General features: G+C 38.9%; 1 protein-coding gene across 1 annotated transcript in view; it reads left to right on the top strand.

Moving 5' to 3' along the window:
- The window catches only part of HAO1 (hydroxyacid oxidase 1), a 49,508-nt gene that overhangs the window by 21,166 nt on the left and 12,607 nt on the right, over positions 1-15,735 (top strand). Inside the window, exons 3-4 of the mRNA XM_032351385.1 lie at positions 1,866-2,121; positions 10,038-10,213. Of these exons, the coding sequence (XP_032207276.1) occupies positions 1,866-2,121; positions 10,038-10,213 (432 nt within the window). The remainder of the gene's footprint in view (positions 1-1,865; positions 2,122-10,037; positions 10,214-15,735) is intronic.

Genomic DNA, 15,735 nt, shown 5'->3' with positions numbered 1-15,735 from the left:
ACATTTATCAAAAACAAATCCATTTTATTACCATGTGAACTTAGAAATTTACTATCAAGTGAAACCACTACTATTGAAATTTCAAATCGTGGTATGGGGACTGGTTGCATCAGTCCCCCCCAGAAACTGGGTGGAAAGGCAAATTCTCAGGGTGCGTCTCAGACTGAATCAGAAATTCTGGGGGGATGTTTGCACACTGTGTTTTCACAAGTGCTCCTGGCTTAGTCCCCTAAAGCCTGAGAAGCATGGAAGTATCTTAGCTTCTTAATGTAGTGTCTTGAACAGTACATCACTGTATTCTCAACATCACCCAGTGAGGGTCACTTGGACAACTGGTTTTAATTCCATTTGATATATGTCAGGCACACAGCTAAGTTGAATGACTCAGGGTCATATAATCCATTTTATATATTTATTATTGTCTCTTGCCATATTTGGTATTTGACATATAAACATTGTATTAGTTCGTCCTCCATTAAAGCTGACCCCAATTTTACTGCCTTTCACCTATTTTTAGTGAAAAGCCTATCACTCTTGTTCTTTCAAGTTCTCTAAGACATTCGGGTAGGTGAGTCTATCAAATTAATTATTTTTCACTTTCACTGTGCTCATTTTTTGATATCTTGCACAAAAAGTCCCCCACAGTGAGGACACTGCTGTCTATTTGGAATGTTTAGCATATGTATTTTATAAAATTTTAAAATGCAACAGAAATGATAGAATGCACCTGGAACAAAATTTTTAAAGATAACGTTTAATTTTAAATGTTAAAAGGGAAGAAAAAAATCAAACTCACTGTAATTCTCTGACTAATCATTAGCAATCAGTTTGTTTAGGTTTATATACCAAGCATCACTGTTGTACAAATGTGGAATTATGCTGTAGGTGTCATTTTGTAGACTTTGTTTTTTTAAAATATATCTTGAAAATCTTTCTGTGTCCACCAATAATATTATTCTTTTATAACTGTAATAGTCGGAAACAGAGTATGTACGTGTACGGAGAGAGAGAGAGAGAGAAAGAGAGGTGAGGGTGGGGGGATTGATTTGGGGAAGTGGTTCATGCAGGGACTGGCAAGTCCTAAATCTAAAGAGTAGGGGCACCTGGGTGGCTCAGTTGGTGGCTCAGTCGGTTGGGCGTCTGCCTTCAGCTCCAGTCATGATCCCAGGATCCTGGGATCAAATCCCCGCATCACTTCTCCCTCTGTCTGCCACTCTCCCTGCTTGTGCTCTCTCCCCTTCTCTTTCTCTGACAAATCGACAAATTAAATCTTTTAAAAAAAAATCTAAAGGATAAGCTGGCAGGTTGGAGACCTAGGGAAGAGCTGATGTGGTTTGAGTCTGAAGGGAATCTGCTTACTAATCCTCAGGGAAGACTCTCAGTTGGTCGAATGAGTCCTATTCACATTACAAAGAGCAATCTGCCTTACTCAAAACCTACTTATTTAGATGTTAATCTCTTTTATAGAATACCTTCAGAACAACAACCTGTGTATTCCAGCAAATTTTGGGAACAATCGCCTAGCCAAATTGATGCACAAAATTAACGATCACAAAAGTAATACTTAATGGGTGTGTTTCTTTCATTTTATATATGAATTAAAGTGTATGCAATCCCCTAAATCTGGAGATTCAGGTTGTTCCAATTTTTTCATACTTACACACAACACGTCTTCATCTATTTGGCTCATTTTTGTCTCCCAGATCAATGCAGAGTGTAGAAGGAATGTAAATTTCCAACTTTTTAAAGAATTGACTTCTTACTGCCTAATTGCCCTTGTAGATGTCTCTGCCCCTTGAATTACAACCTGAAGGCTTTGGAGTGGGGAAAATGCCAGGCTTGTCTTCATCTTTTTTCTTCCACAGCCTGCAGGTCACTGGGAACTGGAATGATGCTGAGTTCCTGGTCCACCTCCTCAATTGAAGAAGTAGCAGATGCCAGTCCTGAGGCCCTTCGCTGGCTGCAACTTTACATCTACAAGGACCGGGAGGTCACCAAGCAGCTAGTGCAGCGGGCGGAGCGGAAGGGCTACAAGGCCATATTTTTGACGGTGGACACTCCTTACCTAGGGAACCGCTTTGACGATGTGCGTAATAGGTTTAAGCTGCCACCTCAACTCAGGTAACTATGGGTCTCTGATCACCTGGGCCCCTGAGCTGGTCTTCTAATTCTCTTCCCTCTTGTCATGTACCAGCTCCAAAGGGATTTTCACCCCAGTTTCCACATGAGTGCCATAGGGAATTAGACCTTCACAAAACATGGGTCCAGAAGTATGGTTGGCAGGGATCTTGCTGAGGAATGATAGGCTCTGGGTTCTAGAGGTAAGTGCATTTCTTTGCCTGTTGAAATCAAAGAGCCACCTGTTTGTTTTATTTTTCATTGTATTTGGAACAACCGTGTCTAGGAAGATTTAAAAAAAGAATGGAGACCAAAAAAAGCCACATATTTGATCCCCTATCTCCTACTTCTTTTAGCAATATTCCGCTTTCACCGTGGTTCATCCATGGGTCCGAATTCATTCATTCACTCATTCACTCACTTATCTTGGTGTATCTAATAATGCCAAATGGAACTGTGATGGTTTTGTCAGGTCATTCAGCCTGTACATTAACAAGGAATTGTCCTTTTTCCTGTAATATTTTAAGACTGGAATTATCTTGTGTCAAAACTAGGAACTCATGGAGTTTACTGAGAAAGACTTTCACTTCCTTATTTTTTTCGCCTCTGTTTTTGTCTTCCCCCAGGTCCCCTCAAAAAAAAAAAAAAACCCCTTTTGAGTTTTTTCATATCAGTATTTGACTAATAACTTTCAGGGATAAAACTATTTGAATAAGAGTCAAGATCTTAGTTTTAATGAAGGACATTCTGATGACGGGATTTCAAAGCATCCATCAGAATGTGTGAAATGATAAAGGTTACCTTCCTTGGATCCTGGATCTCATTTTACAAAGGGCCATTGCTTACTCTGTCTATATAAAAAAAGATCCAAAAGATTTCAAAACCAAATCAGCATTCCATAGAAGGGAAAGAAGGTGGTTAGAAAGTAGGAATTCCACAGATATTATAGAATGACGTATATTTCAACCACCGCATAAGTCCATATACGGTCTTATCTGAGTATCATAGATTGACGATATGCTCTGTGGTGTATACACCTGCTTGAGTATAAACTATTGTGCATGAAATCTTGCCCTTGAACCATATATAAATTAGCCGTGAGAGGCGACCTCTGGGATACTTCCAGGTGGGTTTTGGATATTATTTGTGTATATGGTACCTTTAGTAACCCAATGACAAAAGAGAAAGCACTCTCCTTCACAGAGCTGTCAATCACCCCGTTCCATGATCCCAGACACTGGGTTACCCAAACACTCTTGTCTTTCTCAGAGAAGAGGAGCATAAACAAAAGTCCTGACATGTTCCTACTTCTTGCCAAATTCACCAGAACTAGATGGCTTCAAATTTCCCTAATATGAAATCTGTATTCACCTTATTTCTCTACTTTGGTAACTTACTTATTAAACTTTCTAAAATAATTAGTTTCTCACTATTCACACTTCTGACAGGAAACATTGCTCATGATTTCCCCTTTGGACATTTGAAAGAGAATTTGCTATTCCTTTTCCTCCTCCTCTCCCTACTATGGCTACTGACAACAACAATAACAAAGAATATGGTAGGGTTTTTTTTGCGGCTTAAAAAGCACTTTCTTGTTCTGGATAACAAAACGTGTTTCACGGTGGTATCTACTCAGACAGGGGAGATGACACGGTTGTTAATGAATTCTAGCTCATATCACTTGCTTCTCCGGTGCCAGGTCACTCAGTCAGGAGCTGGAAGGTTGGTCTGCTTTTCCCCCCTTTTCCTTTGCTCCTGGGCTCCAGCCCAGATGACGAGAAGGACCATGAGACAAAGACCCTTTTCAGCTGTCGATGTGCTCAGGAGTGGCCATGACTCCCCAGCTTGTCACATCTCCCATCTGAAGATGATCAAATAATGAGCAAACATCCAGGTTACGGGGAACACAGGAAACACCCCACGGCCTGGTGCCCCGGGCCCCTGGAGTGCACAGTGGCCTTGTTTGTCCTTGTGGGCTTCAGGGCAGGCCAGTGCCCTCTGGTCCCCTCCTCAGCAGCCCATATTCAGCAGCCGAGGGCAGAGAGCACTAATGGGAGACCCAGGCTTCCGCTTGAGGCGACATACAACCAAAAAGCTCATGCGTTACAGCCTGATATGAAATCAGGTTTTTTTCCGCAACTGACCTGACTCATAGAAGGTGAAGCCGGGCTTTTCAGAAGTGAGGTTTGGCAGGCGGGAGAGGCAGGAAATCCAGAGAAGAATGAGTCTGTGAAGCCGTGGCTCCTTCCAGCCCTAGCTACTTCCTCTGCCTGGAAGGAGGGGGGCGGGGAGGGGGGGCGAAGTGGGGGAGGGTCCTGACTCTCGGCGTCCGGGACCAGCCAGAGTTCAGGAGTTCGGTAGTGTCTGCTTGGTCTATATGCAAAACACATGTATGTGTGCATTATGAATGGCACAGAGGTTCCTACAACTGAGGGGGAGTAAGGGGAATTCTCATCTACTCTTGCAAGAAGCAAGGAATGAGGCTGGTTCCCGAGACTGCTTTTCTCAGACTTTGAGGGGAAGGGCCTTTTTCCTCTCTCTCACTACCCCAGGGAGATGGTTCATTTACCCTGGGTAAAGATTTGGGTCCTTCGTGGAGTACCAGGGCAGCTGAAAGGGGAAAAAAGACATTTCCAGTCATTGACTAAGATCAAGGTAAATCACGACACCTGCCCTTTCAGTGATCAGCCTGCCTATGGCACTATAAGCCCTGAAATGATTCATTAATCATGACAGCCAGAACAGATCATGCAGAAAAAGATAGGATGGACATTGTCTTCCCAGGGTTCTGGTGATAAAAGTGGCCTGTGGAGCTTTCCATGAACAGGCACCCTCACTTCCATCCACTCTTCCCAGCTGCATGGGCTGGTCTATTGTCCTTTCAACAGGCCAGGCTTGCTGGTGTCTAAGAGCCTCAGAACTGACTCCTCCCTCTGCCTTTCATGCCTTTCCTCCAATCCATGCACAACTGACTTCCTCGCTTCCTTTACGCTTTGACATCAAGGATGGATCTACGTGTCTTTCTAAGGGGAAACCAATATAAAAATGAGTGGTAGAGATCAGAATAGAGATACAATATGGGTGGGGACCCTGGGCAGGGGCTGCGGGGAGAGAAAGGTTTGTGAAGTAGAACTGGGTACACGGGCCAACAGCCTCTAAATTGTTTGGTTTAGGAAAACATTCACAATATAACTGTGTTAAACAAAATAGTGACCTCCCAAAGACATTTAGGTCCTAATCCCTGGAACCGATGAATATGAATGAATACATGGCAAAACTGGCTTTGTGTGTGATTAAGTTAAGGGCCTTCAGATGGGAAGATTATCCTGGATTATCCCAGTAGGCTTAATTTAATTAAAAGTTTCCTTAGACAAGGGAAGCAGGAGTGTCAAGAGCCAGAGGAGATATGATGATGGAAGCAGAAGTTGGAGGGACATTATCAGGAGTCAGGGCATGTAGGTCTCTACAAGCTGGAAAAGCCAAGGAAATAGATTTTCCCCTAGAGCCTGTGGAAGGAAAAAGAGTTTCAACACCTTGAGCTTAATCCAGGGAGATACATTTTGTACTTTTGACCTCCAGAACTGTAGTATAATAAATCTGTGTCATTTTAAAGCCCTCATCTGTGTCATTTTAAAGGTTGTGGTCATTTGTTATAGTGGAAACAGGAAACAAATAAAGTCACAATGTTCCACTAATTTCCTTTACAAGGTAGCTTCTCAATGAGAGCTGGTCTGATTATGATATTTAAACGTTCAAATTCAGCCTCTACCAGTTCACATCCTCCTGTTCTGCTCTAGTTTTTTCTTTATTTTATATAACCCTTACGTTCTAACATGTTCCATAGTTATTTATATTTATTGTTTATTTTCTGTCTCCCCCTGTTAGAATGTCAACCCTAGGTGGCCAGGTTATTTTTTTTTTTATTGTTTTGCCTACCGGTATATCCTAACAATCCAAAACACTGGCGCATAGTAGGTGCTCAAGAAGTAATGTTGAATCAATCGATAAAAATGTACCAGATCATGTGAAATTTATCCAATAAAACATGACTGCTAAAACATTAATCAAGATTTTGAGCTCAAACTTAAAATCCATGCCCTGACCATTTCTTCTAATAGTCCAGCACATTGAGGAAGAAATTAGCAGGGCTATGTGCTCAATATAAGTGTTTTCTAATCAGCATTAAAGACTAGTGGTCCATGCACCAATTTCTGTACGTATTATGAATCTCTCTCTCATATTGTGTTGATGTCATGGGCTCTACTGGTTAATGTTTTATATTTTCTTTCCCATTATGAAGACGCATAGCTTTGTCTTAATGTCTTCTCATCCATACTTAGAGCAAATAATATATATTTGTCAATAATATTATCATTAGAGTTACTATTTGTTATTCAATGATGTTTCACTTTCTTTAGTAGTTGTTACTATTCTTATGAGGCTAACTTGACTAAAAGTTAAAATAATTTCTATAGATTAAAAAGTATATTTGGGAGCCATTCAGGGCACAATGAGTCCCTTACAAAGCCAGTTCTTTTCCTTGCCTTTGGGTCATTAAACAGCTCGGGATTTGGAGCATTAAGTTCCAAGTCATTGTGTTATTATTTTGATGTTGCTCTTTTCCTTCCCCAAGAAATGGAATACTTCGGTTATCAACAGCTACTTTACGTGTTTCTTGTGTAGGTGTCATAATTCGCATAAAAATAGTATTCATGGAGGTTTCCTTCAGAAGCCCTGGTAAAACACTCCATCATGGGTCTCTGTCAAGATATCTGAAAACTTTCTCTTGGTTTCTGGCTTTGAACGATGTTTTAGAGTAACAACAAGGCTTCATTGTGCACTGAAATTTCTGTAAGGCAACATTCATTCAAGTGTTGATCTGCATTTCACCATCCAAGAATAACAACAGTTATTTATATAATTTTATCCATGTTTCTGTTTTTTCCTATCCATTTCGCCCCTCCACCCCGCCCCTGCTGAAACACTGTAGCTTGTTTGGGATGGGGGTGGGGTGCCATGCAGAGTATATACACATACAGATGTTTTTCTTCCCCCTGCCACCAGTCTTGCTATGGGATAGACAGACCGAACCTTTTTCTTATTCACAATATTATTTAAAAGTTTGGAATTTAATATCACTTAATACCATTTCTAGGTAATAGAATAGGTCTTCATAATAAGAATGTGTTTATTGACCAAAAGCGTACCGTAATTCAAATTAAGACAACCACAGAATACCAAAGGCTGTGATAAAATGTACAACCCTAAATGGTTTGATAAAAAGAAATGCCCAAATATTTCAGCTAAAATCCAAACCAAAGCTCCATAAGTGGGTGGGGACCAGTATGACTTTCATGAAATTAGAATTTTCTTAGAATTATCTTTAATGGCCACACGAGTCAATGAAACTATAGGACAAACTCCTCAATCCTTATTGAGAAAACTTTGCAAATGACTTGAGTAGAATTTGGTGGGAAGTGAATTTTCATGCCCTTATGATAATATATGCCACTTGAGGTACACAACCAGCTATTCCAGCTGAAAGTATGTTAAAAACACTACCTAATTTGTATTAAAATAAGTCTTTTAAAAAATAAAAATAATGTGCTTATGTACTTCTAGGTTTATGTAAAAATTGTTATAATCATTGCTCCAAAATCCTTTATATGTTCAAAGGCAGAGCTAGTAGAAGCAAAGAAAGAGCTATGACTAAGCCAGAGATTAATATACAGCTGTACTTTTACCCAAATTGGGGATTGGCTAGCAGGGTAATTTATAATGTGCAGAGAAGAAAGGTGAATCCAGGTCACTGTCATCATTCAAAGACAGCCTTTCAGAGAAATGAAGTTTGCAATTGGATTTGGGTTTCTAAGCAGCTAAGTCACAAGAGTGATGCCATTGTGTATCTAGATGGTCATCCGTTCAGTTAGAGATCTGAGGTGCAAGCAGAAAAAAAAACTTTGTCCCTAGTTCAAGGAACTGCCAAAATATAGTCAGGATATCAGGATATTAAGCCAAGAGAAAAGATTTCAGATGTAGAGTGAGCCAGTAGTAGAGTCTTAGAAATTGTGGTCTAAGTTGGGTCAACAAAATTAGACAGAGGGAAAAGCAGCAACTCAGTGTGGTTGTGTCTCAGTTTGGGTTCCCCTAGGTGGAAATTATGTACCAGTGATTTAAATGCAAGTAGTTCCTTTGGAAGATGAAGGGAATACTGGCAGAGAAATGGGAAAATGGCGCAAAGAAGAAAGGCAGCAAACAGTAAGCATGTTACCAAGACAGCTTCAGTTGCAGGCAAGTGAACCTTAATCCTGATGGGAAATCCTGGAGATGATGTACAGCCTGTTTCAGAGTTAGCCCTCTTGGGATGAGGGAGCTGGGGTATTTATATGCCAAAATCTTTGACACTTCAAGTCTGTTGTGCGGGGGATTACTCAGGCTCCAGGAGCAGGAGAAAGTCACATATTATAGATTCTCCAGAGAAACAGAAACAGTAGGGTACACACAAACACACACACATTTTGAGAGATTGGCTCATGCAATTATGGAGTCTGAGAAGTCCCAAAATCTTCTGTCTATAAGCTAGAGTCCCAGGAAAATAGTGGTGTAGTTCCAGTCTAAACCCTAAGGTCTGAGAACCGTGGGAACCAATGATGTAAGTCCTAGTGTGAGTCTGAAGGCAAGAACCAGAGGATGATAGTGTAAGTTCAGGTCTAAATCTGAAGGCTTAACAACCAGTAGGTTCAATGTCCAAGGTCAGGAGATGATGGATACCCCAGCTTAAGCACAGGGAACAAATTTGTCCTTCCTCCACTTTTTCTTCTTATATTCAGGATCTGAATAGATTGGATGAAGCCCACCCACAAAAATGAGGACTATCATCTTTACTCAGTCTACCAATTTAATCTCATCCAGAAATATCCTCACAGACACACCCAGAAATAATGTTTTATTGGCTATCTAGGCATCCATTAGTCCAATCAAGTTGGTACATAAATTAACAGTCATATCATAGGCAAAGAGATGAAGATCTTAGTAATTGTCTGAAAGATCGGGAAGTTTGAGTCAGCAGGCAGACAGCCTCAGAGAAAACAACCTAAATGGAGGAGGGAAAAGCAACAGCTGACAACTCATCCCTGGCAAACACTTCCCACTTCTCCCTGTGCCCACCACCACCATAACAGGAGGGCAGGAGAAAGAGTCTATAGTCACAGCAGACTGAAGGTATTAACTGATGTTACCGCAGGTCCAGTCTCCTCTAGAATTTTGTGTAAGGACATTGAAAAGTTTCCTGAAGTCAAAAGCAATCACCAGGGTGCAGATGAGATCAGAGCAGAGTGAATGGAATTAAGAGTCCAGAGATCCAGGTTGGAGCTTAAACGCTGGTTTCTTATGTAGGGACACCTTGCTCTGCACTTCTGTTTTTATTTTCTATATAAAATGGGAATAATAAAGTTTCAATTTTATTTTCTGAAAGTTTTCTTAAAAATTGTGATAATATTGGTTTATGAAAGTCCTTTGTAAATTGTAATGTAACATGCAAATATCTGTTGTTATAATGAATATGCATTCCTGGCTTGAAATAGCATCAAATCTATTGTCTATATTCATAGATTGGCTTAAAAAGGTAGAGATGTTGGAGTTTGCCCATATGTTTCTCCCTGAAACTGATTTATTCTATATAAACATAGCTTAAGACATACAATAAACTTTAAGTGACCAACTAAGTCTACTTGATTGTCACAATTAGCCTGGAATCTTACATGAGAACATGGGAAATAAGAACGCAACCAATCTACAGATGGTTGAGGAACATCTAATTGATTTGAAAAGGGTGATGTTTCATTTTTCTTTGAATGAGTCATTGTAAAATTATCTCTAACTTTGAGAATTTTCTCATTTTATGTATCTGTTTATTTCAGAATGAAAAATTTTGAAACCAATGATTTAGCATTTTCTCCTAAGGAAAATTTTGGAGACAACAGTGGACTTGCTACATATGTCACTAAATCAATAGACCCATCTATCAGCTGGGAGGATATTAAATGGCTGAGGGGGCTGACATCTCTCCCAATTGTTGCAAAAGGCATTTTGAGAGGTTTGTATATTTCTCATACTGATCTTATGATTCTTTGTAGCTACATGATTGTGATATGTTTAAGAGAAAATAATCAGGAACAATTAACATGGAAATCTAAGGAGACATTCCACCTCTCAACTCTCGCTATTGATTTTAGTGAGTAAATAGTTCTTCATTCTTAGGTAAAACCGAAGAGCTGGGCTTTCATGAAGTAAGAAGTTACCTTCATGGTAACATGGGATACAGCTGCCTTATCTTGGAGCCATCACGAAATCACAGAGCTTGGCAAGATATGGAAAAAATATTTTGAGTTCTTTGCTTTGTCTGAAAGCTTCCACAAGCTGCTCTCAGATCAAGAAGAAATCCAAGGATGATATTATGACAACCAGACCTGTTTTAAGAGCCTTTTCTATTTTTCTCCTGTCCCCTGCAGGTACCAATGACTAGGACTGCCTTTTTTTTTTTTTTTTTTTAAGATTTTATTTATTTATTTGGCACACACAGAGAGAGAGAGAGATCACAAGTAGGCAGAGAGGCAGACAGAGAGAGATGGGGAGAGCCCTTTGCGGGGCTGGATCCCAGGACCCTGAGATCATTACCTGAGCTGAAGGCAGAGGCTTAACCCACTGAGCCATCCAGGTGCCCCTAGGACTGATTTTTGAGGGTGGGAAATCCCATATCACCTCCCCATAAAGAATGGTTGATTATGACATTAAAATCCTCAAATATCAAGTCATGGGTATTAAGAAACTTGACTGCTTCCCCAGCATCCATATGTATTCAAATCCCATGGGGAAGTACCAATGGCTTCAATAATTTGGAGTATAAATGTATTTACCCTCAAAAAAAAAAGTGTTTTCTTGCCTTTGAAAACATTTTTTAGTTGATATATAGAAAACTTCATTTATTATTTTAAATGTGACTGTTTAAGGAAGTGGCTCTGAGATGAGAGATTCTGTTAACTTATCTCAGGGTCAACAACTTTAAATCAAAACATTTCATCAGTTTTATTTGAATATGTGAGTCACATGGCTCCTATTTATAAAGCGGTAGGCATGCTACAGGTTTTATCTATTTAATCCTAAAGTATGCAGAAATGAAGTAATAGAAGTAAAAGAATGGGACCAGCAAAGCTTTTAAGTAGTGGAGATATGTTTAAATCCAGAGCTGTCTTAATCTTTGCCGTTAAAAAATATTGTTACATTCTTCCCTGTTGTTCATTGTTCTAGTTCAAAATTTCTGTGAATTATACTTCAAAGAGTGGATCTTGGTGTTAGAGCCACCTTTAAACAACAGTTTCACTTGCTTGACTAGTATCCATATTGTCAACCGTGATTGTTAGTGCGACTTCCTGTGTCTACCTTCAACTGTAGATACTAAAGAAAACTAACACGAAATTTCTTCCCCATTCATTCATTCAATCATCCCCTCAGTTATTCACTCGCTCAGGCATTCATTTTGTAAATATTTATCATGTTTAGGGTGTGCTAAAGTTAAAAATAAGATAGTAATTTGAGGTCCTCGGCCAAAAGGAGAGCCCATTCTTGCAGGAGACAGACATATAAACAAGAATTTGGGGGCAATAAGATGTTACAGATGCTACAGACAGATATGCAACTTTAGGGTGGGGTTTAAAATAAAGTATGGACACTTAGTGGGTTAGGGAAGGTTTTATTTCAGAATGAAAGATAATGCTTGAGTTTTGTTTTGTTGTTGAAAGACTCGGAGGGAAATAATGGCAAAATAAAGCAGTTCTGAGTGAAAATTTATGAAACATGTAGACTACAAGAGGTTTGAGAACCACTGAGGCTCTTGATCATGGAATCAACTTAATCAGATTAACATTTTAGAAAAATCAAGCATTGTATAATGAGCCTAATGGATAGAGTTGGCAACGTTGTGGTCAGGGGGACATTTAAGAAATGGTTGCTGCCCAGGCAAGCGATGACTGTGGCTGACATCAAGAAAATGAGAAAGTGTGTTCAAATTAGAAAATTAATGCCATTTCAAGTATTGAATTCACTCTCATCATAGAGGGGGCCCGGAGAAAGTGGCTTAAAGCACAAAAGAAGAATGAAGTTTTGGTCTTGGTTCATATTTGCCTAAGTTAAATAAGGAACATAAAAGAATGAGGTAATTTAATTTTTTTACCCAATTTCTCCATTTAGGATTCCCAGTATATACCATTTTCTAGAACTCTGTTCTCTAGGATATGATGAAAATCTATTCAATTAGACTTCACCAACATGTGTTATGTTGTAAAATACTCTGGGTTCTAGAACTTCCTTCTGGGGTCATCTCAGCTAAGATCATCACCTCCACCATCACCTCTTTTTGTTCTCACACATATGGATCATATGACTTCTTTCTACATGTTTCATAATGTTTTACACAGAATAGATGGCCCAAATGTTAACCGAGTAGAATCCTCAGTGAAAACTATGAGTCTATTTAATTAGAAAGAGCTCAAAAGCAAGAGAAAGAGAGATAGGGCACTGGGCATTTGAAAGGAAATAACTTATTTATACACGTACAGTTTATATTGTCTAGTTTTCTGTAACTATTTATTTCATTTATTTAACAAACAAGAATCATCTCCGTGACAACAACCACATCAAGTAACGCATAAACTCAATCTTGAAAGGGGGGTGGGTGGAGGCAGGGCCAGTTCTGGGAAATCTGGTTCTCCCTCTTTCACAGATCTTCATCCAGAAGTCACATGGGTGGATGGAGAGTCAGCCATCCTCTTCCATTTTCCTGATCAGAAAGGTATAGATTATGTCTGCGGGAACATGAAATCATGGGTAGCTGGAAGGAGCTCAATGAAACATCTTCCCCTTACCAACATTTTAATAATTGCATTTTAACAAATGCAAATTAAGTCCAAGGTATAATCATCTCTTGCTGTGGTTAAACCCTGCCCTTGGAAAACTTCAACACAAACTCCAAATGACTATTTGAGATAGGATTTGTTTTTTTGCTAAAACTCATGCTAATAAACAAATGGCTTTATGAACAAAGGCATAATGCTTTTCAGAGTTGTTTTAAAATTTAAAAAATACTTTTAAAACTATTCTGTGGTATTTCCATAGTAGCTTTTTGTTTCTCAAAAACTATAACTAACTCTTTTCCTGTATATGTTTTTTTTCACGACACTCTCAAAGATATTCACTCAGTGTTTCCAGATTATGCTCAAAACTGCCATGCAGCTAGGATTTAGTTACTAAATTCCTGTGAGATAGCAGAGTCCTGAGTCAAAAGCTCCAAGGGCTTGAGGGTAAATCTTGAGTACTTACATTTCACTCTGGTATTTTCAATTAAAAACAGAAATAATATATCAATAAGATAGCAAACAGTGCTATCCCCTACTGACTATTGTAATTGTCAGTCAACTAATGTATTAACTGGCAAATTAACTTATGTGGAATGTCGTAGGAGTTAACTTTAAGGATTAATGAAAAATATCAAAGATTCATGAACTTTTTGCTAAGTCCAAATATTTTCAGCCTCTTGTTAAGGCTAGGTTGTTTTTCTCTCTGAGTTAAAATAAAACGTAAAACTTTGGACAAGGTTTCGTAGGCAGCTAATGAAAGGGGTTCATATCTGGTCATAAATTATTCTTATTTAGCTTCTCTGGATGCTCATGATCTTATCGTCTGAGCAAACCATTCTGTCATTTCCCCCTACATTTCCAGCACTGCCTAAAAGAACCTGGAAAACCACTCAAAATGATAGGAGATAACAAACTGTTGCTTAAGTAGTGCTTACTTCAAATGAAAGGCTTTTTATAATCATAATCCTGACGAAGATGACAATTTATTGTTATAGACAAAACTCCAACAAACTTGCCAAAAGCATCCAGCAAATGAATTTTCTTCACGTACTCATCTTCTGAGTTCATACTTCCTGCACCATCAGATGAAATTAATAGTAACAGTTAATATTGATCTGGGTGTTCAACATGTGTCAGGCTCTTTCTAAACACTCAGTCAACTAATTTAATCCACAAGCCAATCTTCTGTGAATTATTATCCCTTTTTATGGTTTAGGACACCAATGCACAAAGAAATTAAGAAACTTGCCACCTACATAGTAAGCAAGTCTCAGATACAAGATCCAGGTGGCCTGATTTACTAAGCTTAAGCAGCTAATAACTTTTTTCATACCATATAGGATTAGTTTATTGATAATTTTCAATTTCTGAAAACATTGGTTGTAACTACATATATTTTGATTTTTTTTTTTTACTTTTGACTTGATGTTTGGTATCATGCACACAATTAGACAACCAAAGCAAACCTCTCCAATTCCAAATACATTTTGCATTGTATTAAGGCAAATGTTTTTAGAGGACCATTTCCCCAAACACGTTTTAAATGATAATGTATTGGGCTTCTTGTTCCAGTTGATGGACTGAGTATATATATATATATACACATACCCTCTCATCAAAGCCACGATGCCCCTGAAATTAAAGTATGGAAATACAAAAATACATGTCTTATGACAGCAAAACAATGGAAAATGGGCACACACAGCAGAGAAACTTCACGAAATTTATGAGAGGAACAAAATGTAAGGGAATGTGCTGATAGGAGGAAAGTGCAAAGAAAACTGTCCCTCCAGATACACTCAGAGAGTGCCCTGGAGGAGCTGGGGGAGATTCTGTAATGAATGGTGGGGAGGCGCTGGGCATCTAGTCTGCAGGTGTGACAGAGACGGTGGATGAGAAGTGGAAAAGAAAGCCATGGGATTCATGGGAGCTCTGTTTGTAAACTCTTACAATAGCCAACCATCCTGTCTTTCCTCATCCCCTGTGCACCAATGGGCAATGTGGCATAGTAGCTCTATCTTTCTAAAGAAATGAATGGTTGGCTGGGACAACCTAGGGATGGATAACATTTAAAATATGTAATGATGCTGTTCTCAATTCTGACACATGAGGAGCTCATAGTCCAGTAGCCCCTTAGTTAACATTCCTTGTGTTGTCTCACATGGAGCTCCAAGAGTTTCTACTCCAGGCAAAGACTTGGAAAGAATGAAAGTGATTTACAAAACAGTCCAGAGTGCCAAAGCAGTGACCCAAATCTTTCTTCCTCAAACATAAGTGGAAAATGTAGCATCATAAGGCATATCTGAAACACTAAAACATAAAAGACCAAGATTAATCTACAGAGAAGCTGATCCCAGAGGAAAGAGATAAAATAAAACAAGAAGAAATAACTTTAAAAAATTCCAAATGATAGACTCAGAGAAGCTGAAAGTATACCTAAGTAAGAAGAGTCTTCCATGAAAAGAAAATCAGAGTATGAAAAAACCAGTTCTCAAAGACTAAAAACATGATTTCTGGAGTTAAACATGAAGTTACTGATTTAATAAGAGAGTCAGTGACATTTCTCACAATATATAAGAACAACAAGACAAATGGAAAACATGATTAAATGAAACAGAGTCTTGAAGACCCTTGAAAATGTCCAATATTTTAAATATTGAAGATAGGGATTCTAGAAAAAATAAAGGAAATAGGCAAGGAGTAAATT

This window comes from Mustela erminea, chromosome 7, assembly GCF_009829155.1.
Source record: "Mustela erminea isolate mMusErm1 chromosome 7, mMusErm1.Pri, whole genome shotgun sequence".
Taxonomy (NCBI): Eukaryota; Metazoa; Chordata; class Mammalia; order Carnivora; family Mustelidae; genus Mustela; species Mustela erminea.
This window is presented reverse-complemented; position numbering and strand designations above follow the sequence as displayed.